Source organism: Onychomys torridus, chromosome 8, assembly GCF_903995425.1.
Source record: "Onychomys torridus chromosome 8, mOncTor1.1, whole genome shotgun sequence".
Lineage (NCBI taxonomy): Eukaryota > Metazoa > Chordata > Mammalia > Rodentia > Cricetidae > Onychomys > Onychomys torridus.
Window position 1 is genome coordinate 9,143,285 of NC_050450.1, and position 27,989 is coordinate 9,171,273.

The window sequence follows — 27,989 nt, forward strand, 5'->3', positions numbered from 1 at the left end:
CCGGGCCCCTGGCCTGCGCGTGCGCAGGTATTCCTAGCTCCTGGGTTCTGCACGAGGCAGTCATGGAGGCCTCGGCGTCTTTCTCTTCCCCGGATTTAGCTGACACGGCAACCGCCGTGCGAGCGACCCCGGCCGCTCTGGAACATCTGGACAAAGAGCAGGCGAGTGATTTGGGAGTCAGCGATCCGGAAGCAGGGTAGTTAGGGCCTGCGTGAGGCACGAGGTGCTGAGCGAGAGGCCTGGAAATCCAGAGCGGGCCCGAGACTGGGTGGGCGCCCCGGAGCCCAAAGAAGGTCGCTGAAAACGCACCGCGGCGGGTTTGCTTCCCTCAGGCCTATGGCCTGTTTGCTTCCTATTGAAGCAGTTCCTCTGCGCTCAATTCTGCAGGATTACAGGACATTTGTACGCGCACGTGTGAAAAGTAGCGTGCTCAGGGCCGGGCACATGATGCTCAATTACTCCTCCGAGCACTATGCGCATCTCGTGATTGTTCCTTCCCTCGTGGAGGGCAGAAGAAAGCATCGGTTATAGCCTGTTCTCCTTAAGTAGAAAGGACAGCTTATGAACAGATCCCAGAAGCAGGAACCTTGGGTGTTTTTGATGGATTCTTAAATTGCACTACTGAAATTCTAAGAGCCCAGTATGCTGGTTGATATTTGCCCAGTAAAAAGAGGAGCAAAGGAAATAAATGTGTGTGTGTGTGTGTAGGAGCAACGGTTGACCTAAATTGAGAAAATTGACTTATTTCTGTTTGCAGATTAGAAAGGCAGTAGAAGTTCTGTTTGTACACTCCAAGTCAAGAAAAAAGAATAATGAGTTACTTTTGAATGAGAATGAGAATTTGTTTCTAATGGTGATATTATGGAAAATTCCAGAGAAAGAACTGCGGGTCCGAGTGTAAGTTCTAATTTATCTGTTCAGATTTTTTTGGCTTTTCTTCCTACTGGGAGGGGGGGGTCTCATTACAAAGGCTTGCCTGGCCCCAAACTCAAAGGAATAGATTTGCCTCTGCCTCTTGAATGCTGGCATTGAAGGTGTTCACCACCAAGCCAGCCTTGTCTATGTGAATGTGTACCACATATGTCCAGTGCTTGCAGGGGCCAAAAAGTGTCAGATCACCTCCAGGAAAAGTTTTAAACAGCCCAGTGTGAGTACAGGAAGCTGAAATCAGATCATCTGGGAAAGCAGCAAGTGCACTTAACTGCTGAGTTGCTGAGTTTCAAAGCCAGTCTGGTCTACAGAGCAGTTCAGTTCCCAAGACAGCCAGGGCTACACAGAAACCGTGTCTTGAAATTAAATAAATAAAAAAAAATTTTTTAAGTTGCGTTTATTTGAGGGGGCAGTTAGGTGCACACATGTGGAAGTCAGAGAATAAATATAATTTCTCTACTACCATATTGGTTCTGGAATTGAGCTCTGGTTGTCAGGCTTGGCATCAAGCATGTGTGTTACCCACTGATTCATTCATCTGGCCTGCAGTATGTATTTATATTCATCTTAGATATGTTGGGTCAGATTCCTCTGATGCAGGCAGATTTAGAAGGAAAAAGAAAACAAATAATCATGTTATTATAAGTTGGTTCTGAGAGCCTTTTACTGAGAAAAAATAATTTGTGTTCACTCTCAAACTTGTTACTTGACGAAGTGTATTATATTTTGTGTGATAACCTGCTTGCTATTCTTATCAAAGCAGCATGTAGGAGTATAGCTTGTTTTTCTCCAAAAATGAAGGCTCAGGGAGGTTTAGAAAAGAGACATTTTTGATTCCCAAATATTTGTGTGTGTGCAGGAGCCTGTGGGAATCAGAAGAGAATCAGATCCCCTGGAAATGAAGTTAAAGATGGTTGTAAATGGCTATGTGGGTGCTGGGAACTGAACTTGGGTCCTCTGGGCCACTCCTCCAGCCCCCACATTGCTTTAACACATATGTCTGTAAACATGTTTTCAGGTATATGAGCACATGAGCATGGAGGGGAAGAGGACTTCCTTGGGAGCATCATCCACCCCCTTTTTAGGCAGGTCTCATTTGCTTGGAGCTCACCAACTAGGTGGCCTAGTTGACCACTGAGCCCCATGGATCCTCCTGTAATCATTCACCTTCCCTGAGATAACTAGTGCTCATCACCAGGCTTCTCCTTGATGTGGTTCAGGGAATGGATCCTTGTCTGTACAGTAAATACTTTAAGCTATCTCCCTGGGGGGTGGAACCAAGGTCTTATGCTGGGTAACTGCTCTACCCGTGAGCTACATTCCCAGTCCTCTGTTTGCATTCTTTATTCCCATATCTTTGCTCAATTTTACACGTTGGTGATTTCTCTTACTTAGGGGAGGTCCTTTTTTCTCTGTTCATCCCCTACCTGTCTTAAATTGATTGGGGAGGGGGGGAATGGACTGGCCTGGTACTTTTGGCATTCCTTCCTCTGTCTCTTAAAACTTGAATTATATTGGGGTTGGGGATTTAGCTCAGTGGCCCTGGGTTCGGTCCTCAGCTCTGGGGGAAAAAAAAAACTTGAATTATAGGCATACCATCACCACACCTAACTTGCTTTTATTCAGAGCAATATTTGCTAAGTACAAAAAAAATCAAAGTGTGGCTAAATGGGGCTGACAGAGTGGTTCAGGTAAGATGCATGCTAACCAGGCTTAGTGACTGGAGTTCACATCTCTTGGTGGAAGGAGAGAACCAGTTCCAGTAAGTTATCCTCTGAACCCACATATGTGCCAAGGTACATCCCCCCCTCCTCAAACATTATTTTAAATGAAAATGTGTATGTTTTGGATAATACACATTATTTGGAATAATGCTTTGTTCCTTGTCTTTGGTCATGTTTTACAGGGCTTTGCCTCATAGTATTCTATCAGATTCGTCAGAAGTCTGTTTGTTTACCAAAGATGACTGTGAATCACCTGAACAGACAGAATGTTTCTATAAAAAGCTTTTGAAAAAGCATGGAGTTAATAGCATCTCTCAGGTAGAAATCCTGTTACTACTTTGAAGTCCTTCCAGAGATCTAATTGAAATGAAATATGATACACTGCATTATTTTATTTTAGTTTGTTTATTTATGGGTATGTGTGTTTGAAAGCTTACATATATGTACCATGTGGGTGCAGGTGTCCTTGGAAGCCAGAAGAGGGTATCATCTAGAGTTACAAGTGGTTGTAAGCTGCCTGATGGATGCTGGGAAATAAAACCCAGGTCCTTCATAAAGCAACAAGTGCTCTTAACTGCTGAGCCATCTCTCCGGCCCCTGTTTTGCTCTTTTTAGTCTACTTGTCATGGTTTTTGGTTGGCTGTATTACATTTTGCTTATGATGAAGGGGCTATTCTGATTTGTGGCTGAAAAACTAAATGCATGTCAGATTTTATATATTTTTGGTTTTTCAAGACAAGAGTTTCTCTGTAGTTTTGGTGCCTGTCCTGGATCTCACTCTGTAGACCAGGCTGGCCTCAAACTCCCAGAGATCCACCTGGCTCTGCCTCCCAGGTGCTGGGATTAAAGGCGTGTGCCACTGCTGCCTGGCCAGATTTTATATCTTCATTTTAATTGTCTTGAGTGCAGTAGCTGGTGGGGGGAGGGGCTTGGAATTCCTGCAACTCGAGTTGCAGAAGGTTATTTCCATAGGTGCTGGACATTGGATTTGTGCCCTCCACAAGAGCGGTCAGAGCTCTGAACCGCTGAGCCATATGCAGTCTCATTGCACATTATTTAGAAACATAGTTGTTTGTGTCCATCCCTCCATACTTGTAGAGTCATGTGTCTGCCTCTGGCTCTGTTTGGTGATTGTGTGTTTTATTACTCTCTGATTCTCCTTTATCATTTGCTTTTTAAAAATGTGTCTGGTTGTTTTGTCTGCATGTTTATGTGCATCTGGTAAGTGCATGTACCCATGAGGGACAGCAGAGTTTTGGATTCCCTGGAGTTGGGGGGATGTACACATGGCTGTCAGCCACTGTGTGGGTACTGAGGATGAAGCCAATGTCCCTGTCCGAGCAGCCAATGCTCTTTGACCACTACAGCATCTCTCCAGCCCCTATTTTACTTTGTTTTGAGATAGCATCTTGCTAAATTGCCTAGGCCAGCTTTGAATTTAGCATTCTCCAACCTGAGACTCCTAAGAAACAAGATATGTCCTCTCTTTCACGGTCTGGCCTACATACTGGGGTTTTGTTCTGTGTTGTTGGAGATTTTTGCTCATTTTGGGGGGGCCACCATTCAGCTCCTAAATAAATCACACGGAGGCTTATTCTTAATTACAAATACCTGGCCTTAGCTTGGCCTAGTTTCTAGCCAGCTTTCCTTATTTTAAATTATCCTGTCTACCCTTTTCCTCTGGGCTTTTCCAGTTCTCTGACTTCTGTAAATGTTACTCTTACTATGTGGCTTGATATGTAGCTGGGTGGCTGGCTTCTCCATCTTAGATCTCCCATTTTCCTATGTATGCTCTTCTATACACACGCACGCACATGCGTGCGTATCTTCTGTTATATACTCTCTCCCTGCCAGCCCCACCTGTCCTTTCTCCTGCCTTACTATAGGCCAGTTCTTAGACCAACAGGTATTTTACACAGGCGCAGTAACACAGCTTCACAGAGTTAAACAAATGCAACATAAATAAAAGTAACACCGTGTCAGGCGGTGGTGGCGCACGCCTTTGATCCCACCACTTGGAAGGCAGAGGCAGGTGGATCTCTGTCAGTTCAAGGCCAGCCTGGTCTACAAATCGAGGACAGCCAGGGTACACAGAAATCCTATCTTTAAAAAAACAAAAAAGGAAAAAAAAAAAGTGGCACACCTTAAAATACTATACTTACTACAGTCCTGGGTCCCCAGCATTTGGCAGTGTCTGGCACATTTGAGGTGCTCAGGGATTCACTAAACTGAGATGGGTGTGGATCTAGAACCGACCTGAATAGGAAGTGTTAAATATTTCTTCTTCTCTTGTTTCAAGTTCTTAATGTTTTATGGTTTGACTCTTGTTTCTGTTTTCTAGATTATCCCTTTTAAAACTTTAAAAACAGAATATAAAGCCTATGAAGCCAAGCTCCGCCTCCTAGGTAGCTTTGATGTCTTCATCACTGATGAAAGGATTAGACGGCATCTGCCCACACACATAGGAAGGCATTTCTATCAGAGGAAGAAGTAAGTTATTTGTAGTGACTGGACTTGAGTGGCATGGGGTTTTGTGTGTGGTGTTCTGATATTTGTGTTTTATAGAGTTCCAGTACCTGTAAACCTTCTGTCCAAGAATCTGTCCAAAGAGATTGACCACTGTATCACAGGGACCGTCTTAAACATCTCCAGACATGGTTCTTGCAGGTAACAAGAAGAACATCTGTGTGTACCTTTTGAAACTTTACATGTCATGGTAACTGAATCTACTTTTTTCTTTAAAGGGTGGTGTTAATGAAACCAAGTCCTTCTATTAAAACCTTAAGAAATGCCAGGTGGTGATGGTGCATAGCTTTGGGTGGATCTCTGAGTTCCAGGACAGCCACACAAAAAACAAACAAACAAAAAAAAGGATTCCTAAGAAAATTCTTTCAGAAGTAACTTTAACAAGTCCGTTGTCATCATTGTCTGATTTTTCCTGGGTAGAAAGATGTGAATAAATATGTTTTCACCCCAGGTGGGGACACCAACCATAGAACAAAGAAATGATTCTACGAGTCTGTCTTGATAAGCAGCTTAGAGCTGTACTGGTGACATTATGTGCTGAAACTTGTCTGGCAGGCGCAGCTGTATCACTGAAGGCTCTGCACCACTGCGGTCCAGCTATAGGCACCTCCATGGAAAGTGTCTGCTGCTTACATAGCCTTGGGGAAGAGCCTCTTGTGTCACGTGCCTGTGCAGACTTGTTGGAGGCATGTTTCAGCTAGGAGGAAGTGGTTACATCCCTTTGTTTCATTATTCCCACCCAGGGTCCAGAACTAGGTACAGCCTTACATCTAGGCTAAGGAGAAGACCTTTGGAGTCAACAAGATGGTTCAGGGTTAAGGCACCTGGCCACTAAGCAGGGGAACTTGTTTTTGACCCCCAGGATTCCCATGGTAGAAGGAGGGAACTGACACCTGCATGTTGTCTTCTGACTTCCACACACTGTGACACACAGCACACACACACATAAGATAAATACAAACTCAAATACAGTTCCCAGCATCCACTGTGAGATGTGGCTTATAATCACCTGTAATTTTTCCTCTAAGGGACTCAATGTCTCAGGGCCAAAAGTTCACATGCATACACACACACACACACACACACACACACACACACACACACACACACACACACACAGTTTAAAATAAGCCAGGCATAGTGGCACATTCCTTTAATCCTAGCACTAGGAAGGCAGGGGTGGGTATATCTCTGAGTCGTAGGCAAACTTGGTCTACTAAGGGTATGTACTGAAACCCTGTCTCAATAAATTAAAAAAAATTTTTTTTTTGAAGCTGAGGATCGAACCCAGGGCCTTGCTCTTGCTAGACAAGTGCTCTGCCACTGAACTAAATCCCCAACCCCCCCAAAAAAAAAACCTTTTTTAAAATGTAATAAAATGCTCTTGTCATGGGGTCTCAGTATATAATTTTTCTAGCCTGGAACTCATAGAGATTCTCTGGCCTCTACTCTGAACGTTGGGATTAAAAGTATGCCCCCCTCCCAAAAAAAGGTATTTGTGCTACCATGCCCAGATTTTAAAAAAAAATTTTTTTTTTTTACAAAGTAAGGATAGTGATTGCTTTCCAGCCTTACATCATCATCAATGACAGTGTCAGTGTGTGCCTCCTGCCTGCAAGCCGGAAGGCCCTTGATTGGTTTCAGTAAAGTAACTAAGAGTTCTCATTGGGTCTGGCCTCTACGCCTTCCTTGGCTATAGGCTGATGTCAGAGTCACAAAGAATGTTGGAGATGGCAAATGTAACGGCTCACATGGTCCTACCACAGATGCTGAGCCAAGAGAGGCCTCTTGTTTGAGGGTAGCCTGTGTTGCATAGTGAGTTTGGGTTTCTTGAATTATTTATGTTCTCTTTGCTTAGCACAGTGGTTTCCTGTCTTCTTTCTTCCCCTGTACCAACAACAACTCTGTGCACATGCACAGTGGACAAGCAGCTAGTATCTGACACTCCACAAAATGCCACCACAGTGAAGCTCTGGTGAGGGAGTGGGCAGGCCCACTGCTACAGGAGCCTTCCTGAGCTTCCCATTCATTGTCTGTTCCTGTCCCTTAGCTGCGGGAATGGGCTTGGTCTTTGATAAGTAAAATATGTTATTTGTGAGAGGCAGGAACTCTTTACCGGAGAAGGGCCCATGTAGATTGACATGAGCACTATTAGGTAGCAGTGACCCTTTTGGAGTGATTCTGCTCAGAACAGCTTTGGTGGCCAGCATTGTGGATGTCAGGGCAGTTTCTTCATGCACTGAGTTAGTTCACTGAGATAGAACTCCCACCCTCGGGTTCCATGGCTTGAGCTCAGGTTGTCAGGTTTGTGTGGCAAGTTACTTTATGTCCCAAGCAATCTCATTGTTCCACCTGTGTGATTCTTTCAGCACAGCATGGTGGTGTTTTCTTCATGAAATGGAGTTTTAAAATTAAAAAGTTAAGAATTGTTATTCATTAACTTCTAGTACTGTACGTGTTGGTCACACTGGAATGGAGACTCAGCATGTCATTGAAAACATCCTGGCTGTCTTGGAAATGCTTTCAGAAAAACTACCAGAGGTACAGTATGGCAAGCATAGTCTTTAACGTTTAAAAGAAACAGCAGTGTATAGGTAGATGACATTATTTCTTTGTTTCAGAAATGGCAGAGTGTGAAACTCTTGTTCCTGAAAACTGAGAAGTCAGTTTCCCTTCCCATCTTTTCCTCATTTGTCACGTGTCAGGGGGAAAAGATCTTATCCTTCCGTAGCGTGAGAAGAAAGGTTAGTATAAGTTAAAATACTGGGTGGGCATAACAATCAAAGTGTAATATAAACCTGGTGGTAGTGGGGCATGCCTTTGGGAGAAAAAGGGAGGCGAATCTATGAGTTTGAGGCCAGCCTCATCTGCATAGTGAGTTCCAGGACAGCCAGGGCTACACAGAGAAACCTTGTCTCAAAAAAACAAAACAACAACAATAATAAAAAATGTAGCCAAAAGAGCACATAGCAAGTTCAGATCTTGTTCTGCCACAGCAAGTTCAGTTGTGCTATGTTACAAGACTCAGTTTTAAATCAATTTAAAACCATAGCTCAGTGGTAAGGCATGTGCTTGGCAGGTGGGTTCTCTGGGAAAAAGTTCAGGTTTATTTATGTGCATTGATCTTTTGCCTGCATGTACATCTTTGAGAGTGTCAGATCACCTGCGATTGGAGTTAAAGTTGAGAGCTGCCATGTAGGTGTCAGGAATTGAACCTAGGTCCTCTGGAAGAGCACTAAGCCATCTCATTTTTGTTAGTTTGGTTTGGTTTTTATGGAGATGGGGTTTCTCTGTGTAGCCCCAGCTGTCCTGGAACTTGATCTGTAGACCAGGCTGTCCTAAAACTCAGAGATCCACCTGCTTATGCTTCTGCCCAAGTGTTAGGATTAAAGGCCACCACCACCCAGGTGACAACACACAGTGAATGTGTTTTGAATGTCTTTCCTGGTTGCTCTCCTATCTTGGTTTTTGAGACAGGATCTTATGGTGAAGGTCACTGACAGGCGAGGCTAGCTGTCCAAGAGCTCCAAGTGTCTTCCTGTCTGTTCATTCACCCACCACAGTTAAGATTACAGGCATCAGTCACAGCACCCGTCTTCTATGTGGGTGGCAAGGATTGAGTTTGGATCCTTGGGCTTGCATACAAACCCTTTGCCAACTCAGCCATCTCCCCAGCCCCAACTTAAATTTGATTTGTGGGTTTAGTGCTGCAGATGCTGTATCCAATACAATGACGGAAAGTTGATGTGGAGATTAATATTCTTTTAGAATAGTGTGATTTGTGAACTCTTTCATTATGTTAATTGCTTTACTGAGTTTTTAACTTTGGTGATGTTTCATGTCTTTGTTTATAGAAGTTACGTGTTGTCTTAGTGTTCTGTTGCTATGAAGATACACCACAACCATGACAACTTTTTTGGGGGGGCGTTTCAAGACAGGGTTTCTCTGTAGCTTTGGAGCGTGTCCTGGACTAGCTCTGTAGACCAGGCTGGCCTCGAACTCACAGAGATCCACCTGCCTCTGCCTCCCGAGTGCTGGGATTACAGGCTTACGCCACCACCACCCAGCAGCAACTTTTTTAAAGATTTATTTATCTACATTCATTCATTTATATGGGTATTTTGTCAGCATGTATATCTTCACACCAGAAGAGGGCATCAGGCAGTTGTGAGTTGACATGTGGGTGCTAGGAATTGAACTCAGGACATTTAGAGCAGCAGTGAGTGCTCATAACCACTGAGCGATCTCCCCAGCGCGCCCCCCCCCCCCCCATGACAACTCTTAAAGCATTTAAAGCATTTAATTGGAGCTGGCTTACATTTCAGAGGTTTAAGTGTCTATTACCAGCATGGCAGCATTCAGGCAGACATGGTGCTAGAGGGGTTGAGAGGTCTGCATCCAAATCCACCTGCACCAGGAAGAGATACTGGGCTTGGTGTGGGCTTTTTGTTTGTTTGTTGTTGTTTTGGGGTTTTTTGTTTGTGGGGTTTTGTTGTTTTGGTTTTGTTGTTTTTTTGTTTGTTTTTTTGTTTGTTTGTTTGAGACAGGGTTTCTCTGTGTAGCTTTGGTGCCTGTCCTGGAACTCCCTCTATAGACCAGGAAGAACCTATAGGGGCCATTTATTTCAAACCACCATATATACTTCATTCTTTAATAAGTTGTCTGTTGTGGGATATTTGATCACACTGTGAATCCCGAATCTGCATTTGTGTTAATTAAAATCAACCTTAGGTCAAGAGGCCAAGTTAGCACCTAGTTGGCGAAAGTAGTCATAGAGAGCCCTAGGGTGTCTAGACAGTGGACACAGGAAGTAGTAGGGAGGGACCGAGTGGAGTGCGAGTCCGTTGGGTAGAGTGGAAGGACACAAAGCTCTTTGAGATGCCACTTGCAAAGAGCTGTCAGCTAGTTGCTGTTCACCCTCGGGTTTCACTTCAGCCTTTAACTCTTATAGATAAATAGAACGATAGAGGGTTAGTTAAAAGCTGGATTTGGCGGCAGCAACATAGCCTAAAGAACTCTTGCCAGATTGAGGACTAAACAGCGGGGCAGCTGCCAGAGAAGCAGGCTGGTAACTTTAGAGCCGCATTTGCTCGGTAAAACAGCAGCAGGTTTGCAGTTTTGTTTTTGTTTTTTGGGTTGTGGTTTTGGTTTTTGGTTTGTTTTGGTTTTTGTTTGTTTGTTTGGTTGGTTTTGGGTTTTTGGTTTGGTTTGGTTTGGTTTGGTTTTTCTAGTCAGGGTTTCTCTGTAGTTTTGGAGCCTGTCCTGGACTAGCTCTGTAGCCCAGGCTGACCTCAAACTCACAGAGCTCCACCTGCCTCTGCCTCCCGAGTGCTGGGATTAAAGGCGTGCGCCACCACTGCCCAGCACTTTCTAACTTTTTAAAACTTGAAAGTACAGTCTGCAGCTGGCAGTGAAAGAGTGAGGAGTTACCGCACACTCCTCCCAGCCTGGTGAGAGCTGTGGGAGCTTTGATAGCGGCAGCTGGGTGAGTCGGCTCTACAGATAGCCTTTCCTCCTCCTTCCTACATGCTCTTTAGTATGTTGGTTACTATTAGAACCTACTACCTAAATTTACGGTAGGGCTTCCCACAGCCATTGAAGGATGATTCCAACTGGCAATTACAACATTCCAGTTCTTTATCACTGCAGTTGACAGTCTATAAAGAAACAGGCGGGCCAGGTGGTGGTGGTGCATGCCTTTAATCCCAGCACTCAGGAGGTAGAGCCAGGTGGATCTCTGTGAGTTCGAGGCCAGCCTGGGCTACAAAGCGAGTTCCAGGAAAGGCACAAAGCTACTCGGAGAAACCCTTTTTCGAAAAACCAAAAAAAAGAAATAGGCGGGTCTTTAATCCCAGCACTTGCGAGGTAGAGCCAGGTGAATCTCTGAGTTCAAGGCCAGCCTGATCTATATAGTGAGTTCCAGGACAGCCAGGGCTACACAGAAACCCTGTCTGAAAAAAATAAAAAAAAACCAAACGTAAAAAGGTACAAGAGTAATTGGCATTTTGCCTGTGTGGCAAAAGCCTTGAAAGTACGGAGAATCCACCACCACCCTAAGGCACATTGGAGACTGGGGGATCAAGGCTGGGGAGATGGCTCTGTTGGTAAAAGTGTTTGCCATGAAGCATGGTATCTGAGTGTGATCCCAGTTCCGGGGAGGTAGAGAAAGATGGATCCAATGGGGCTCTGGCCAGTCAGCCTAGTGTAGCCAGATTGTCAAGTCCCAGATCCCAGATCCCAACAAGAAAGTGGGTGTCAAGCTGGGTGGTGGTAGCACATGCTCTGAGTTCAAGTACAGCCAGGGCTACACAGAAACCCTGTATAGAAAAACCAAAAGAGAAATAAGTGGTTGGCTCCTGAAGAGCCTCAGTTGACCTGTGGTATGTATGTACACACTTACTTAAAAGTAATAATAATTCAGACCAAGCCAGGGCCAGTGGGCATGGGTTCTGCTTCCTTAGTGTAAGTACTAGGGTTTAATTTCTTTCCCTTACCCTTCACCCCTCAGTGACATGCATACATTTTGATGATGGATATTGAACTGTCCCCAATTCTTTCTTTTTATTTGAGATAGAATCTAAGTCTTCTTAACTTTAGTATGTAGGTAGACCAAATTGGTGTTTGAATTTGCCATCATCCTGCCTCAGCCTCCCAGGTAGCTAGGATTACAAGCATGTACTAACATTCTGATGTTATTGTTTCAGGTTTCAGCTACCATGTGTGTGTGCATGTACAGCCAGTTGTGGTAGAGCATGTCAGTAATTTTATTATGTGGCATGTATGTAGGAGAGGTTTACGTTAAAGACCAGCCAGCATGGGCTCCACATTGAAACATCTGTTAACCCCCAAACAAGTAGAACTGGGGTTTAAGTGCTTGGAAATGGTGCATTCTGTTTGTATGGGAAAGGATTCAGCTTCTTAATCTGTCATGTTTTCTGTGGATGTTTTTCCTGCTCAACTATTATCTGGTATTGGTAGGAACTAAAAAAAAAAATGAAGCATGAAAAAGAAAAGCTGAAGAAGAAAAACAAAATGTCAAAGAAAAAATCCAAGAAGGCTGAATCTCTTCTAACTCAAGATGACTTAGCACATGAAACCAGCAGTGCTCCCGTGAAGGCACCAAGATCCCAGAAGAAAAAGACCAGCAAAGGAGAAGCACAACCCAAAGGGACAGATGAGTGTGACGAAACAATTCCACAGCTGGTACCAATAGGAGAAACACCAGACCAAGACAATGTGAAGGTATTTTTGTGGGTATTAGTAGCTAGTATGCATCAGGCAAACAGTGCTAAGTTTTAGAAGTTTTAGAGTTAATCAGGAAGGCAGATACTGATTTACTTTATCCTGGAGTATCTTGAGTAATGTAAAAGGCCTGTGTTACTTTATGACAGGGTATCTTCTAGAAGTATTATCTCACATATGTAGGTATTCATTGTACCAGGTACCTATATAGAGTGGTCAATCCATGTGGCCCCTCCGTGCACTCTGAACACTTAAGTACAGGATGTGTCTGCTGCTAGCACAGTACAACATACTGATTTAAAGTTTTTGTTTGTTAGACAGTGTCTTGCTATGTTAGTCCAGGCTTACCTCCAAAGTATTAGGATTACATATTTGTGTCACCATACCTGGCAACTTTAAAAAAAAAAAAAAAAAAGCCAGGAGGTGGTGCCTGCCTTTGATCCCAGCACTCGGGAGGCAGTGGCAGGCAGATCTCTGAGTTGGAGGCCAGCCTAGTCTACAAAGTAAGTTCTAGGACAAGCTCCAAAGCCACACAGAGAAACCCTGTCCAAAAAAAAAAAAAAAAAGCCAACAAACAAAAAGTAGAGGTATATTCTAAAATAAAAACTGGCATTGCTGGTGTGCCTTTAATCCCAGGACTCAGGTGCAGAGTACGAAACCAGCTAGAACTGCACAAAGAAATTTTATCTCAGAAACTTCTATGTGCCTGTAATTCAGTCTGAAGCAGAAGCTGACCCCAGCCTGGATTGCATAATGAGTTCTAACCAGGGGAGACCCTGGCTCAAAAAGAAAAAAGACAGAAAGCAAATATCTGACAATAGAAAGGCCATTCCTCATTCACCATGCTGAGGTTATACTTACAGGGTTACAGTCAGAATTGTGGCTCCTTAAGTTTGATTGTGAATCTTGTTCTTTGTTGTTCTAGATGCAAGAAAATGTCACAGGGAAAAAATCTCCAAAAAAGAGGCCTGATCCAGATATACCTCAGGGCAAGAAAAGGAAGGCCCTACCATCGACAGAGACCCCAGAAGCCTCTGGGAAGAAGACAAAAAGAGATGTGCGGGAAATCAGAAAGCCAGAGGCCAAGTTCTTCACTCCCAGGAAATCTTCCAACACACCCAAAGACAAAAAACCCCAAGTGGCCCACTCAAACTAAAGTCAGGTTCCTTGGCCTGCAGGGACCATCAGGGTTACCCTAAAAGCTTTTCAAGAATACTTAGACAAGGTGTGGTGGCACACCCTGGGGGACGTAGAGATAGGCAGATCTGTGTGGGTTGAGCCAGCCAGAATTGTGTAGTGAGACCTTGTCTCAACAGACAAACAAACTTGGCCAAGACTGGGTATACACAGCTACATCCCTAACATTCAAGCCAAGGCCAAAGAAGCATGAGCTTGAAGGGAGCCTGGAGTTCAGCAGGAGTGTCTTGAAAGGCCAAACTTCAGTCCTGGGTTTGGTGGTGTAACACTGCTGCCATATGCACAGTCCTGTCCTGTCTTCAGTACCCAGAACTGTCAAAAAGTACCATGCACCTTCACATAACAAAAGGTCCTCTGGTCCTGACCCCACTGCAGCCTTTGTTCAACAGTGAGTCCTAGACTTAATATTTTTGTAAAGTTTCCAGAGATAGTCCTGAATTAATGTTTCTATTTGTAAAAACTGGGGTTTGAGGAAAAGAAAAAAATCTATTTTTTATTATTCAGTGTATTTGCTGATAAGAGTGATTCTGTATGTTTGTGGTTTTTTAATTAAAGTATGACATCTGCTTCTGGGTAAATGGCATTATACTGTGGTGTTTCATATCTCACCTGACTAACTTGAAGACATATAGCAGCTTCTTTCCCTCTGCATGGGAGAATTTAACCGTCACTTAGACGGTTAAACTATCTTATGCAAACATTCTAAGTAGCCAGTAAGGGGATTGATATGTAAGAATCAACTACAGCAGGGCTGGAGAGATGATGGCTCAGAGGTCAGGAACACTGGCTCTTTCAGAGCACCCAGGTTCAATTCCTAGCATGATGGCTCACAATTGAAAATCCAGTTCCAGGGACCTGAGGCCTTCCAGCACCAGCACAGAAATGGTACAGAGATGTACATATATATATGCAGGCAAAACACCCAAACATGTAAAAAAATAATTTTTGAAAAGTAAACTACAAAAGGGAGCTGAGAGGTTTCTTGTGTGTCCCAGATTGTTGTCTGGTTAGTTTTAGTAATGAGCTAGCATGTGTGTTGAAGGGTTTTATGTACTACCTCATGGGAGTACAAGGCCTTGCTTCATGGGAGAGGCTGTCAAAAGAACGTGGATGCACTTGCAAGGGCACTAAATGAATTCTGTGGTTGGATTATATATCTTAAGCCTTCTTGTTTTCACCCATTTAAGGCATGTCCTGCCACCACCTGTCAGAATGAAATACTTTTAATTAAAAGAAAAGTTCTGGGGCTGGAGAAATGGCTCAGGTTAAGAGCACTTCCAAAGGTCCTGAGTTCAAGTCCCAGCAACCACATGGTGGCTCAACCATCTGTAATGAATTCTGGATACATAAGAAATGAGTTTTGTTTTTTTGTTTTTTTTTTTTTTTGGTCGGAGCTGAGGACCAAACCCAGGGCCTTGTGCTTGCTAAGCAAGCACTCTACCACTGAGCTAAATTTCCAACCCCTTGAGTAAATCTTTAAAAGAGAAAAAAGAAAAGTTCTGTTGAGCCAGGCATGGTAACACACACCTTTAATGCCAGAGGCAGGCAGATCTCTGAGTTCAAGGCCAATGTGGTCTATAGAGTGAGTTCCAGGACAGGCAGAGCTACACAACACAGAAAGGGGAAAAAAGGCCCTTCAAGCACTTGATTTTGCTTGAGGGGTATATTAAACGAGTTAAGGGGTTGGGGATTTTGCTCAGTGATAAAGCGCATGCCTAGCAAGTGTAAGGCCCGGGGGTTCGGTCCTCAGCTCCCCCACCCACCCAAAAAAAAGTTAAAACTCCATTTAAATATTTACTATTTGACAAAATTTCTAGTTAATAGTAACAAAAAGGGGCTGGAGAGGTGGCTCAGAAGTTAAGAGCACTGACTGCTCTTCCAGAGGTCCTGAGTTCAATTCCCAGGAACCACATGGTGGCTCACAACCATCTGTAATGAGATCTGGTGCCCTCTTCTGGCCTGCAGGCAAACACCCAGACATATACACAATACATAAATAAACCTTTAAAAAAAATAGTAACAAAAGGACTGGAGAAGGAGCGACAGAAGGGAGCTCAGTGGTAGAATGGTTAGCATCCACAACACCTTGTTTTGAAATGGTCCTAGTTAAACAGCCTTCCGTGATGACACAAACCTGGAAACCCAGCACCCAGCATGGTCTGGCAGAGTTGGGAGCTGCCAGATGATTGCTGTGCTCAGATTGGCCTGGGAAATGCTGAGCTAGGGTGTGTGTGAGCTGCAAATCGCCTATGCTTAGTAATAGCATCCTGGACTGGGAATCCTGATGCCAGCATTTGATCGCAACACTTAAGACGTGGAGGAAGGAGGATCTCTGTGAGTTCCAGCACAGCCTGGTCTATAAAGCAAGTTCTAGGACATCCAGAGCTACAGAGACCCTGTCTTAAAAAAAAAAAAAAAAAAAAAAAAAAATTCTGGGTGTGGTGGCGCCTTTAACCCTTAGTCCCAGCACCGAGACAGGCAGGTGGATCTTTGAGTTTGAGGCCAGCCTGGTCTAGAGAATGAGTTCCAGGACAGCCAGCCGTGGCTACACAATGAAACCCTGTCTTGACAAACCAAAAAAATGAAAATATCACAATTGTAACATCTTTACCAAATCCTCAGCAGGTGAAGACAAGCATGAAAGCCATCATTGTAAAACCTTTCCAATGTTAGCCTTTCCTTTTACACAGGACAGTCCAGTGAGGGACTTCCAAACAGCTGAGGTATTCACATTAGCGCATGAATGAAGAAAATACTGTGTTGCATGAGCTCCCCTCCCCCTACCGTGAGAGTCCATGTTGCTTCAATTCTGCAATCAAGGGCCTAATGCATAAAAATGAGGCACAGCCACACTGACTCTCCACTGAAGGACACTTCCTCTTGAAAATCCTCGCTGCTTTGGAAGAAACGATTTCTGGCATTTGCTGGCTTATTTAAGAGCTACCGTTGTGCCAGGTGAGAAAAGTCATTTTTTTTCATAACACTATCTGCACTCTGCTAGGGTTACCTGAAGGTGCCTTAAGATACCCTGCTGAACTTCACAGCTTTATGCATCTATGCACATTAAGTTACAATTGGCACTTCTGCATGGGGAGAGGGTTCTTATCCATATTTCTGGGCTATTTTTCTGAAGATTCTGAATTTCTGGGGACTGAGAGATGGCTCAGCAGTCAAGAACACTTGTTCTTGTAGAGGGCTCAGGTTCTATTCCCAACCCATACATGGCTGCTCACAACACAACCTTTCATAACTCCTCCTTCACCGCTGCCTCCTCCCCCCACTCCTCCTCCTCCTCCTCCTCCTCCTCCTCCTTCTCCCTCTCTCCTTCTCTCCCTCTCTCCCTCTCTCCCTCTCTCTCTCTCCCTCTCCCTCTCTCCCTTTCCCTCTCTCCCTCTCCCTCTCTCTCCCTCTCCCTCTCTCCCTCCCTCTCCCTCCCTCCCTCTCTCTCCCTCTCTCTCTCTCCCTCTCCCTTCCCCTCCTCTTCTTTATTGGTAGTGTTTAGAGGGTTTTGTTTCTGTTTTTTATTGGTTTTATTTGTTTGCTTTGAGAAGGTGTTTCACTGTGTACCAAGTCTGGCCTGGAATCCAAATGCCTCCTGCCTCAGTTTACGAGTTCTGGCTTTACAGGCGCATGCTGTCGCTTCAGCCCAGTCCACATGAACCTTTGAAGTTCACTTCTTGGATGAAGTCGGACAATAAAAACACTTTGGGGAGAAGCGGTGGTTACTTATTTCAGTGTCCCAAGTCGGTGCTCTGTTCTTTGGAGCCGTTCCAGGTGTCTCAAAATGACCTGCTAACACCTAGAAACAATATCTTTTTTTTTTTCCATGAGACAAGATCTCACCATGTAACTCTGGCTGTCCTATATGTACTCTACATGTAGTTCAGGCTGCCTCACAGAAATTCCTGCCTTTGCCTCAGGAGTACAGGGATGAAAGGCATGTGCCAACACACCTGACTACATGATATCTTTTATTACCACTGAGAACCACAGTGGAGCTGTGGGTGTAGCTCAGGAGTAGAGGGCTTCCTTACCATGTTTGAAGCCCCACCACCCTACCCTTCTCACTGTAAGAAAAAAAAACAACTTTTTTTCTTTTTTTGAGACAGGGTTTCACTGTATAGCTCAAGCTGGCCTCGAAGTCACAGAGATCCACCTGCCTCTGCCTCCCAAGCACTGGGATTAAAGGCGTGTGCCACCATGGCCTGGCTAAGTCTGGCCTTCTTGAAAGGAACTCTTTGTTGAGACAGGGTCTTCTCTACATTAGCCTTAGATGTAGACCAGGCCATCATTGAACTCACAGAGACCTGACTGCCTCTGCTTCCTGAGCTCTGGGATTAAAGGTGTGCTCCACTATGCCCAGCCTAAAATACTGTTTTTTGTTTTTTGTTTTTTTAAGATTTACTTACTATTTTATGTGTATAAGTGTTTTTGCCTGCATGCATGTGAATCATATGCATGCCTGCTGCCCTTGAATAGAGGGAATTAAATCCACTGAGACTGGAGTTACAGAGAGCTATAAGCCACAATGTGGGTGCTAAGAATTGAACCTGGATCCTCTGTGTGAGCAACAAGTGCTTTAACCCCTGAGATCTCCAGCCCTTGAAAGACACTCTTAGTGCCTTGTGTAGATCACCCCTTAGAAGCACGTTCTTACTGAAAAAGCCTTGGCCCTGAGCTCACTAGAAGCTTGAACTTGCTGGGAATTCTGAATCTTCCTGCCTCAGCCTCCCAAGTACTGGGTTACAAGCGTACCCCAACCACACGGTTCTAAATAAACCTGAGCTGTTTCTGACCTGTAATCTTTTCCCCTTCAATCACTGCAGGAAAATAACTGCAATGGAGCAACCTCTCCAGGTGGATGATACTAGCAGCACCCCAAGTAGGGAGGAGGAGCCTGTTCGTCGTCGTCTGTCCCTCTATGAATGTTCCTGGTGGCACACACTGGTCTTCATCATGGGAGTGCTGACTATGATTCTGGGGCTCATTCTCGTTTTCTACAGGTCCTCCCGCCTAGTGGCTTTCTCTGTTGGAATATGCATGATAGTTGCAAGCGTTACGGTTGTTGTCCTCAGCCATGTGCAAGTTGTGTCTAACAACCATGAGAATTTGACAGCAGGGGGACGGAGGGCGGAGAGTCACTTATACTCCTCCCAGACTTTAGTATTGGCCAGCACCAGACTGTGACTAACTGAACTTCAATCCTAAGTCCCTTCAACTTTTAAATCTGAACACTAAATAGGAATAAAAATCGCCACTTTTAATAGGTGGTTTCCTAATAAAGCACAAAAGCAAAAATACCCAGAGGTAAGAGCCTTTGTCTGATTTTGTTCCTGTTCTCTGTGGCACAATAGATTCCCTCTGAGGAGTCGTTAGCAGCTGACCTCCCACTCATTTGTTCTCTCCCTGCCATCACTGAAGGCCTAGCTACTCTTCCTGGCTCTTAACAATAACTCCTGCGACTTTAAGCATATGCAAAGGAGACCCAGACAACTTACTCAAGATTGGTACCTTCTGTATCTAAATACAATCCTGGGCTGACAAGATGGCTCCACCTGAGATTGACACCCCCAGGAACCACACAGTAGAAGGAGAGAACTAACCTGTTGTCTGACCTCCATACCCGTGCCAGTGCTGTGTCCACACGCACATAGAAATAATGGGTCTTTCAATTCTATCCAAATCTCTCATGCCCTCTTAGCTGTACTATTTCTTCCCACTGGGACCCACTTCCACAGTGTTATGTATCCTGAGACATATCTATAGGACTCAAGAACATTCCACACCCCACACTCTGAGGATCCAGACTCTGTTGCCCTCGTCTTTGTCCATCTGCTGTAATGGGGTTATCCAGTCCCTTCTGTTCCCCAACTTCACTTTTGTCTGGTTCCACCAGGATTCCCCTTTAGAACTACCACAGCCCCACCCCTTCCACTCTTGCTAGTTCCTTGTCCCCTTCTCTGTCCCACTGAAAGTCTCCTGAGCCCTGCTTCCACTTCATGTCTGTGTGCTGTTTGATGCAGTTTCACTATGGCTGCTTGTATGAACACAGTGATTTACCAGTGGCCACGATACTGCACACACACACTGCCCCTGCAACCCTAGTTCTCCATAGGGCCTTTCCACATCCATAATGATTTGTTTGAGTTTTTCAAGACAAGGTTTCTCTGTATAACAGCACTGGCCATCCTGGAAATCACTCTGTAGACCAGGCTGGTCTCATATTCAGAGATCCACTTACCTCTGCCTCCTGAGTGTTGGAATTAAAGGTGTGTGCTGCCACTGTCCAGCTCTTTTTTTTTTTTTAATTTATTTTTATTTTATATGCACTAGTGTTTTGCCTGAGTGTATGTCTGTGTGAGGGTCCCCTGAAACTGGACTTACAGACATTGTGAGCTACTGTTGTGGCCTAGACACGAGACCCCCGAGCAAAACCCCCACAGAGCCGATATCTGATGCAAAACACACAAGGATTTATCGATAACAAGCAAGCCCGGATTTGGTCCGCATCTAACATACTGGCTAGCCAGATGAAGGAGGACAGCTCTGAGCTCTTAGGGTGAGGGGTTTTTAAAGGGAAAAACTGCAAACAGGGTGGTGCAAGCCTTGGCATCATATGATTGAGTGAGGGTGTGTAACCATTGAATTTACTGGTTGGGGGTTACAGTTATCATTTTTGGGCAGGCCTGAACAAGTCCCAGGCTTTGTCCTTGAGCTGCCTTGGAGGCTGGCTGGCCTTGCACATTCATATTGACCAATGCACATAGCTCTAAGTTGGTGAGGGGCCCCAGACAGTAAACAACTGGATGAACCTTGAGCAGTCAGAGTACATGCAGAAAGGTAGCTACTTTTTGTTCCCGGCCCTCCCAGAAACTTTGCTTAAGTCTCAGAAAACTGAAATTGAGGCCTGATCTCTGAGAGAAGACTGACAGCCTGTTATGGCATCTGCTTGGTCCTTTCACTACCATGTGAGTGCTGGAAATTGAACCTGGGTCCTCTGGAAAAGCAGTCGATGCTCTTAATCATCTCTCCAACCCCTCACTGTCCAGCTCTTTAATGGTTTGTTAATGGACTAATTTAAAAGATTCTGAATATAATTTGGGGTGGGTTTTTTTTGTTTTTTTGTTTTTTTTTTTGAGACAGGATTTTTGTTTTTTGGTTTTTGGGGTTTTTTTGGTATTTTGTGGGGTTTTTTTTATGGGGGGAGCAGGTTCAAGACAGGGTTTCTCTGTATAGCCCTGGTTGTCCTGGACCTCATTATGTAGACTAGGTTGGCCTTGAACCCAGGATCCACCTGCCTCTGCCTCTGGAGTGCTGGGTTCAAAGGCATGCACCACCTCCCTGCTCCAAATAGATTTTTATACGGAGGGCATCACAGCTCAGCAATCCAAATCCATTTTCCCACTCACTATAAAAGCATGATTCCCCACCTATCAGTGTTTTCCCAAAGTGCAGATTTCTCATTGATGCAGTGTGCAGGTGCACTCATTGGATGGGGATAGGAAGTCTAAAAGATGTTACAAACTCAAGTTGATAGTGCATGTTGGATCCGGCCTCACCTCCACTACTCCATTCATCTGACAATGCAGTACATAAATTTGGGGAAGAATTTCAGTGTGCTCACAAGAAGAACCCCGTGCAGATTCTCACACTCTTTAGAGCTTTGAGGGCATCAAGTTACCACTTTTGAGAAAATGACTATATTAATGACTGAAGAATATAAAATTGGAATGGTACTGCATAAGAACTGGACATGGTGGTACATTCCAGTAATCTCAGCACTTGGAAGAATGAAGCAGTAGGCTGAGAAATCCAGGTTATTCTTGGATTCATAGCAACTTGGAGACAAACTTGGGATGCATAAGGCCCTGTCTCAACAATGGGGGACTGGAGAAATGGCTGTAAGGGGCTCTTACTGCTCCTCCAGACCTGAGTTCAGTCTTCAAGACCCGTGCCAGCTGAACCAGAACCTACTCCATCCAGCATGGCTCCAGAGATGGGCCTTCTTGGGTTGTGCAGAACAGACAAATACTAGACACACAGGAAAGGTAGGTTCAGATAGTCTGGACTCTCGGATGGAGGAGCCGTAGTGCCCCAGAGACTCATCATGTTTATTGCATACAAATGAACAAGGAGGCAGGTTTAGTCAATCTTGGTAGGATTGCACTCTGTAGGGAGCACTCTTCAGGTTGTAAATATCCAGGGGTTAAACTCTGGTAGACACTATCTACACACAACTATCAACATCAGCACATGGAGCAAAGGAAGGCTTTGCCATCCCTCTGAGTCTCACAGCCCCAGGGGAGGGGCTTTTTGTCATTTTCCCATGAGACAGAGGGTCCTTGACATGGCTGGCTCATCTCAACAGACACGTTAACTCTGGACTTCACTCAGTCAGAACTCTTCCATTTTCTATAATAATTCCATGTAGCTGTGGCTGCAGGGGCTCTGATGACATCTTGTTGCCTCCACTGATCCCCTCATACATGTGCATACACATATATAGGCACACACATACACATAAATAAAAATAGTTTAGGGCCAGAGAGATGTCTCAGCAGGTAAGAGTGATTATTGCTCCTCCAGAGGACCACCTGTCCCCAGCAACCACGTGGTGGGAGTTCACAATCACTTGTAACCTCAGCTTCGGGGATCCAGTACTCTCTTCTGGCTCCTGTAGGCAGCCACTTACAATACAGACACATACCTATGGAAAAAATCAGTACAGAGCTAGAGAGATGACTTAGTGGTTCAAAACATTTGCTGATCTTGCAAAGGAACCAGGTTCAATTCCCAGCACCCATGTGGTAGCTCATAACTGTCTGTAACTCATTTCCAGATGATCCCACACCCTCTTCTGACCTCCTTGGGCACATGGCACACTTACATATATGCAGGCAAAATACTCAGAAAATATTTTAAGAAATTGCTATGAGCTAGCCAGTTGACTCAGTGGGTAAAAGTGAAAGTAATTGCCTCACAAGCCTGATGACCTGAGTTTGGTACCCAGAAACAACCAAAAAGCTGGCTGAGGATGTAGCTCAGTGGCAGGGCACTTGTTTAGTATGTGGACCCTAAGTTCAATTCCCAGAACAAGTGGTGGGGAAAAACAGTCCTATGGGCTAGCATTATCTGCATTTGGGAAGCTGAGGCAGAAGGATTATGAGTTTGAGGGCAAACTGAGGTACATAGCTGGACTGTAAATAAATAATGTATCAGAAGCTACCAGGGTGCTCCTGGAAGATTCTGTAAGAAAGCTTTCAGCGTTTAATGGGGAAACATTTTTTAACATTTTGATGTTGAACTTGTTTAGTTCACTTCTTTTCTTGAAATTCTCCTTTCCTATGTCCTGAACTTTACATTTGATCTGCAATATTCTACTTAGGTCTTCTGCCTTCAAGAGCTACCCCACCTCTCTTTCTTCCTTGAGGATCTCATGTAGCCTATGTTGGTCTCAAATTTTATTCAGCTAAGGATTATCTTGAATTCCTGATCCTTAGGCCTCTTCCCCTCAAATGCTAGCATTACAGGTCTGTTCCACCACGTCTGTTTTTTTGTGGTTCTGGGAATTGAACCCAGTGCTTCCTGTATACTAAGCAAGCTCTCGATGGAGACATATTCTCAAGCACTTTTTTTTGTTTGTTTTTTTGAGACAGGGCATCCATATGTTTCTTAGGATGGCGTAGCATTTATTATCCTCCTGCCTTGGCCTCCAGAGTGCTGGGATTATAGGCCCAAGTCACAAACATTAGCAAGAATAAATTTTTGTTCTGGGATTGGTCATACAAGTCTATGACCCCACCTACTCAGGAGGTCTGAGTCAGGAGGTCTTATGCTACAGATTGAGTTTAAAGTCATTCTGGGTAACTTAGTAAGCTCTATTAGGAAAAAAAAAAAAAAAGCAGCCAGGCAGTGGTGGTGCAGGCCTGTAAGTAATCCCAGCACTCAAGAGGCAGAGGAAGACAGATCTCTGTGACTTTGAGGTTAGCCTGGTCTACAAATCGAGTAACAGGACAGACACCAAAACTACAAAGAGAGATCTGTCACACAAAAAAGTGCCTAGTGCTCAAGTTCAGGCCCCAGCATCCATTAGGATGCCTCACAAGCACCCTTACCTCCAGCTATGGGGACCTGACACTTGTGACTTCCACTGATACTTGCGTTCCCATGCACATAGTCTGCCCCCCAACAATTAAAAAGATCTACTCCTTCACTATTCTTTGTAAATTGTGTGATGGATTATAACAATCCAGATTTTGCTTTCTGAAATTGTGGGGGTTTTTTTCCCTGAAATTGTAATTTTAAGAAAAATCTATTTCTATTAGAACTTTTATGAAAAAATAAAATATATTCTTGTCAAATTCTAAAAATTATATAAATATAAACAAATCTTGATTTTTGTATTTTCTAACTGGGTGTGGTGTAGAGCACCTATAGTCCCAGCAATTGGGAGGCAGAGGCTGGGGATCTCTGTGAGTTCAAGGCCAGCCTGGTCTACAGATTGAGATCCAGACTGGTCAAAGCAACAGAGAGAGACCCTGTCTCAGAAAAATAAAACATATTTAGAAGGAGTTCTGTGGGAGATCACAGAGTTCCTAGTGAGATCTGAGCTTGCTTTACCAGCAGGACTACAGAAGAGGATGATGGACCATGGGCCTGGGGACCAGGTGTTTGGAAGGGTCTGCACTAGGTTTATCTAGCAGGGGAGGTCTTTTGCCTCACCCCAGGCATTGCTATAGAAAGCCCTTTTGAATAAAGTTCTGGGCTGGTTGATAAGGATCCAGGTCCTCCTGAAGCTCTCCTGTGTTTCTGGTTTTCTCCCCTCTACATTTCTAAGTCTCCCCCCACCTCCACAGGGTTTCTCTGTGTAGCTTTGTGCCTTTCCTGGAACTCACTTTGTAGACCAGGCTGGCCTCGAACTCACAGAGATCTGCCTGCTTCTGCCTCCCGAGTGCTGGGATTAAAGGTGTGCACCAGCACTGCCCGGCTATCTAAGTCTCTTATCCCTCACTCCTCAAGAGTACACTGGGGGAAAAAGTGGAGGCTGGTACCCCACAAATGACACCATGAACAGGAACCAGGGACCTCGAAAAAGGAGAGAGGGAGTGTCTTGGGTATAAGGAGGCATGCTGATAAGGAATTGAAAAATAGGGCTGGAGAGGTGGCTCAGAGGTTAAGAGCACTGGCTGTTCTTCCAGAGGTCCTGAGTTCAATCCCCAGCAACCACATGGTGGCTCACAACCATCTGTAATGAGATCTGGTGCCCTCTTCTGGCATGTAGACAGAATACTGTATGTGTAATAAATAAATAAATTTTAAAAGAAAGGAATTGAAAAATAAAGGTGATGTAGTATTTTATTCTTGGGAGTGAAAGTAAAGTGGCTGAAAGATGCCCAAGTGAGATTGCAGCATATATCTCTTTCTGTCTAGATTTCTTTTTCTCTCTCCCTTAATCTCTATCTATCTATTAAAATTAGGTTTAAAAATGGTAGTATGGTAGTCTAAGTAAGTCATAGAAATGTAGGCTTAGGTATATTAGGGTAGAATAGGCTTTAGGTATACAGAAACTGTATAGGCTTAGTAGGAAGGAACTTAGTGTAAGCTTAGAAATTCCCTAGTCCAGACCTGGGACAGAGAAAGTAGCATCCATGGCAGACTGTGAGCTTGGCAGTCTCAGCGGCTTCAGAAGCCGCCAACAACAACGAACGCCAGGGCCAGCTCAAGCAGCAGTGGCCAGGCATTGGCGGCTGAGACCTGATGGGCAGCATAGCTTCTTAAGCAGCAGATGTCAGAGTCAGCACAAGCAGCAGCAACAGCCAGGAACCAGCAGCTGAGACCTGAGGAGCACCAATGCAGCGCAGGTGGCAGACACCTTAGAGACAGTGTGAGTAGCGAGGGTCTGCAAGCTTTCTCCTGTGAAAAAAGCTGCAGTGAAGAGTGGAGATGCCCTGCCCAGAGAGAGGCAAACAGCAGACAGCGGCCAAAGACTTCGGACCCCAGCTGGAGCAGGTCTATTTCTGGGAGCAGCAGTCCCTGGCGGCCGGAGCCCGTCGGATTCGCCTTGGGAGAGGCAGGAGCACCAAGCTGGAGAGTGAGAGCACAGAGTGCCATGGCAGCTGTGCCAGAGACAAAGACTCCGTAGAAAGATGCCCTTGGAGCACACACCAGGAGAGTCAGAGAACAGGTGCTGAGTCTGAGTGCCTTCGGGGAACACCTGGGAGCCTGAAGCTGCGTTTTAGCGGAGCGTGGGATGCAAGGACTACGGGCAGAACAGGTAATGCAGCCCGGGTGCAGCAGCTGTGTCTGGCCATGGCTGAGTTTCCTACCGGACCCTGGGTGCTGAGAGAGGCGGCTCATAGTAGCAGGGGCGGCTTCTTGAGACCCTGTGGCAAGAGGTAATTGAAAGCCCTCAGGGCCTCAGGACACAGGGGTTAAGGGAGGCACAGACAGACTGGGACTGTGAAAGCTGTGAAAGCCTCGCAGTTTCTATTTGCTGGTGCCCCGGCCAGCGGGGTTTCAACGGGGGCGACCCACCTGTGGGAGCAAATGAAAGACAGGGGACACAAGAGACGGACAGCAAGACAAAATTCTGATCAAGCTGCCAATCTTTATTTCTCTCCGCATGGCTTATATAGCATAGGAGGGGAAGGGGCAGGAAGGAGGGAAGGGGAAGAGACGTGGAAGGAGTGCAGAACGTGGCAGACGTGCAGGTCATGCAACTGCAAGATGTTTGCTGAGGTCACTGGTCAGGGGCCATTTGTTCTGTTGCTAGGCTACCTGACCGTGGAATGCTCTTTACATTCGGTTGCCATGGCACCTGACTGTAGAATGTTCTTATCTTTGGGAGCCTCCAGTTAGTAAACAGGTGTTACTGCTCTGGGGAAGGGCAGTGGGCTTATGACTTGTTCTCTGGCTTAGCTAGTACTTTTCCATGGTTCATGTTTGGTTCCTGAAATCTTGGTCCCTAACATGCTGGCAGTTAGAAAGTCTCTTTTGAAAGAACTCTACCCCAGCCAGCTAATAGCTTTTTCCTGAGGCAAGGTTTCTCAGGAAAGACTGCCATAAAATACTGCTAAGAGTGAAGTTTCAGCAACGCTTGTTTGAACTGGAATTGTTAACTGCAAAAAGTCTTTGGTTGTGGGTTTCTTCATATTTGGAAGACTGGTACCAGAATTGAGTTTTTGAACTTTTTGGACTTATGAGGTGGACAGGAGTGATTCAATTGCAATGGGATAATTTTGACTTTACTTATGTATATAGAGTCTATTCACAAACTGTTTTGTGTTAAAAATAGAACTGTTTAAATGGAAAAGTTTTTTTCTCTAAAGCTCAAGATACAGCTGAAAAAAATATAAAGGGGGATTACGGATTTAGCTCAGTGGTAGAGCACTTGCCTAGCAAGTGCAAGGCCCTAGGTTTGGTCCTCAGCTCCAAGAAAGAAAAAAAATTATAAAGGGGGAGTTAATATTCCTCAGCCTATATAATTATAAAAAATATTTTCTTGTCCCTTGAGAGGACTGATATCAAGTTGTGTTAATGTACCCTGTGTTTTATATAGTTCTATTAAGAAATTGCTTTTTGATTTTTGCTAATTTTTTAAAGTGTTAATGGTTATATTGAGAGTTTGCTTTTGGATGTAGGTTTGTAGGAATTGTAATTGTATAATAATATTTATGTTAGTTATTATGTTAATCTGTTGATATTGATGCACCATGGTTTGGGGAAGATAAGGGAGTACTTAAGTTTGATGCAGATGCATTTGAAGTTTACCCTATTTAGCAATAAATGCAAGTGGTTCTATTAAGAGATTGCTTTAAAGTATATTTTTGCTAAAGTTTTTAAAGTGTTAATGGTTCTATTAAGAGTTTGCTTTTGGATGTAACTTTGAGAGAATTGTAATTATGTGTAGTAATATTTATGTTAGAATTACATTAACCTGCTTATATTTGAAGCTAAGGGAGTCTTTAAGTTTGACACAGTTACATTTGCAGTTGCATCAAGAGTTTATTGGTTTAAAAAAGGGCTTGGTGCAGCTAAGACTGCTGTAGTCACTTTAGACCCATTCCAAAAAAAGCATATTCCAGCTGTATCATCCTCCACTCCTTCACTGGGAGGTGTGACAGCTATGGAGATTGCTGTGAGCTCTTAATGGTGAGCCCTTTAAAATATTAAGAAGAGGACCTGTGGGAGCCCACAGAGTTCCTAGTGAGATCTGAGCTTGCTTTACCAGCAGGACTACAGAAGAGGATGATGGACCATGGGCCTGGGGACCAGGTGTTTGGAAGGGTCTGCACTAGGTTTTTCTAGCAGGGGGAGGTCTTTTGCCTCATCCCAGGCATTGCTATAGAAAGCCCTTTTGAATAAAAATCT

The 27,989-nt window shown here is 44.5% G+C and overlaps 1 protein-coding gene across 1 annotated transcript; it reads left to right on the top strand.

The window, feature by feature from the left end:
- Positions 1-14: 14 nt before the first annotated feature.
- On the top strand, positions 15-14,197 carry Rsl1d1 (ribosomal L1 domain containing 1). Its single transcript, XM_036197992.1, has 9 exons — positions 15-161; positions 758-897; positions 2,837-2,972; positions 4,996-5,144; positions 5,220-5,321; positions 7,628-7,721; positions 7,802-7,924; positions 12,159-12,422; positions 13,348-14,197. The coding sequence occupies exons 1-9, from the start codon at positions 63-65 to the stop codon at positions 13,576-13,578; spliced, it is 1,338 nt and encodes a 445-aa protein (XP_036053885.1). The 5' UTR covers positions 15-62; the 3' UTR covers positions 13,579-14,197.
- The last annotated feature ends 13,792 nt before the right edge of the window (positions 14,198-27,989 follow it).

What these genes read in the sequence shown, in the direction of transcription:
- Rsl1d1 (XM_036197992.1), top strand. Translation starts at nt 63, where the DNA reads ATGGAGGCCTCGGCGTCTTTCTCTTCCCCGGATTTAGCTGACACGGCA. An exon ending in CATTTCTATCAGAGGAAGAA is followed by an intron (nt 5,145 to 5,219) that starts GTAAGTTATTTG and finishes TGTGTTTTATAG; the next exon opens with AGTTCCAGTACCTGTAAACC. An exon ending in TCCAGACATGGTTCTTGCAG is followed by an intron (nt 5,322 to 7,627) that starts GTAACAAGAAGA and finishes ATTAACTTCTAG; the next exon opens with TACTGTACGTGTTGGTCACA.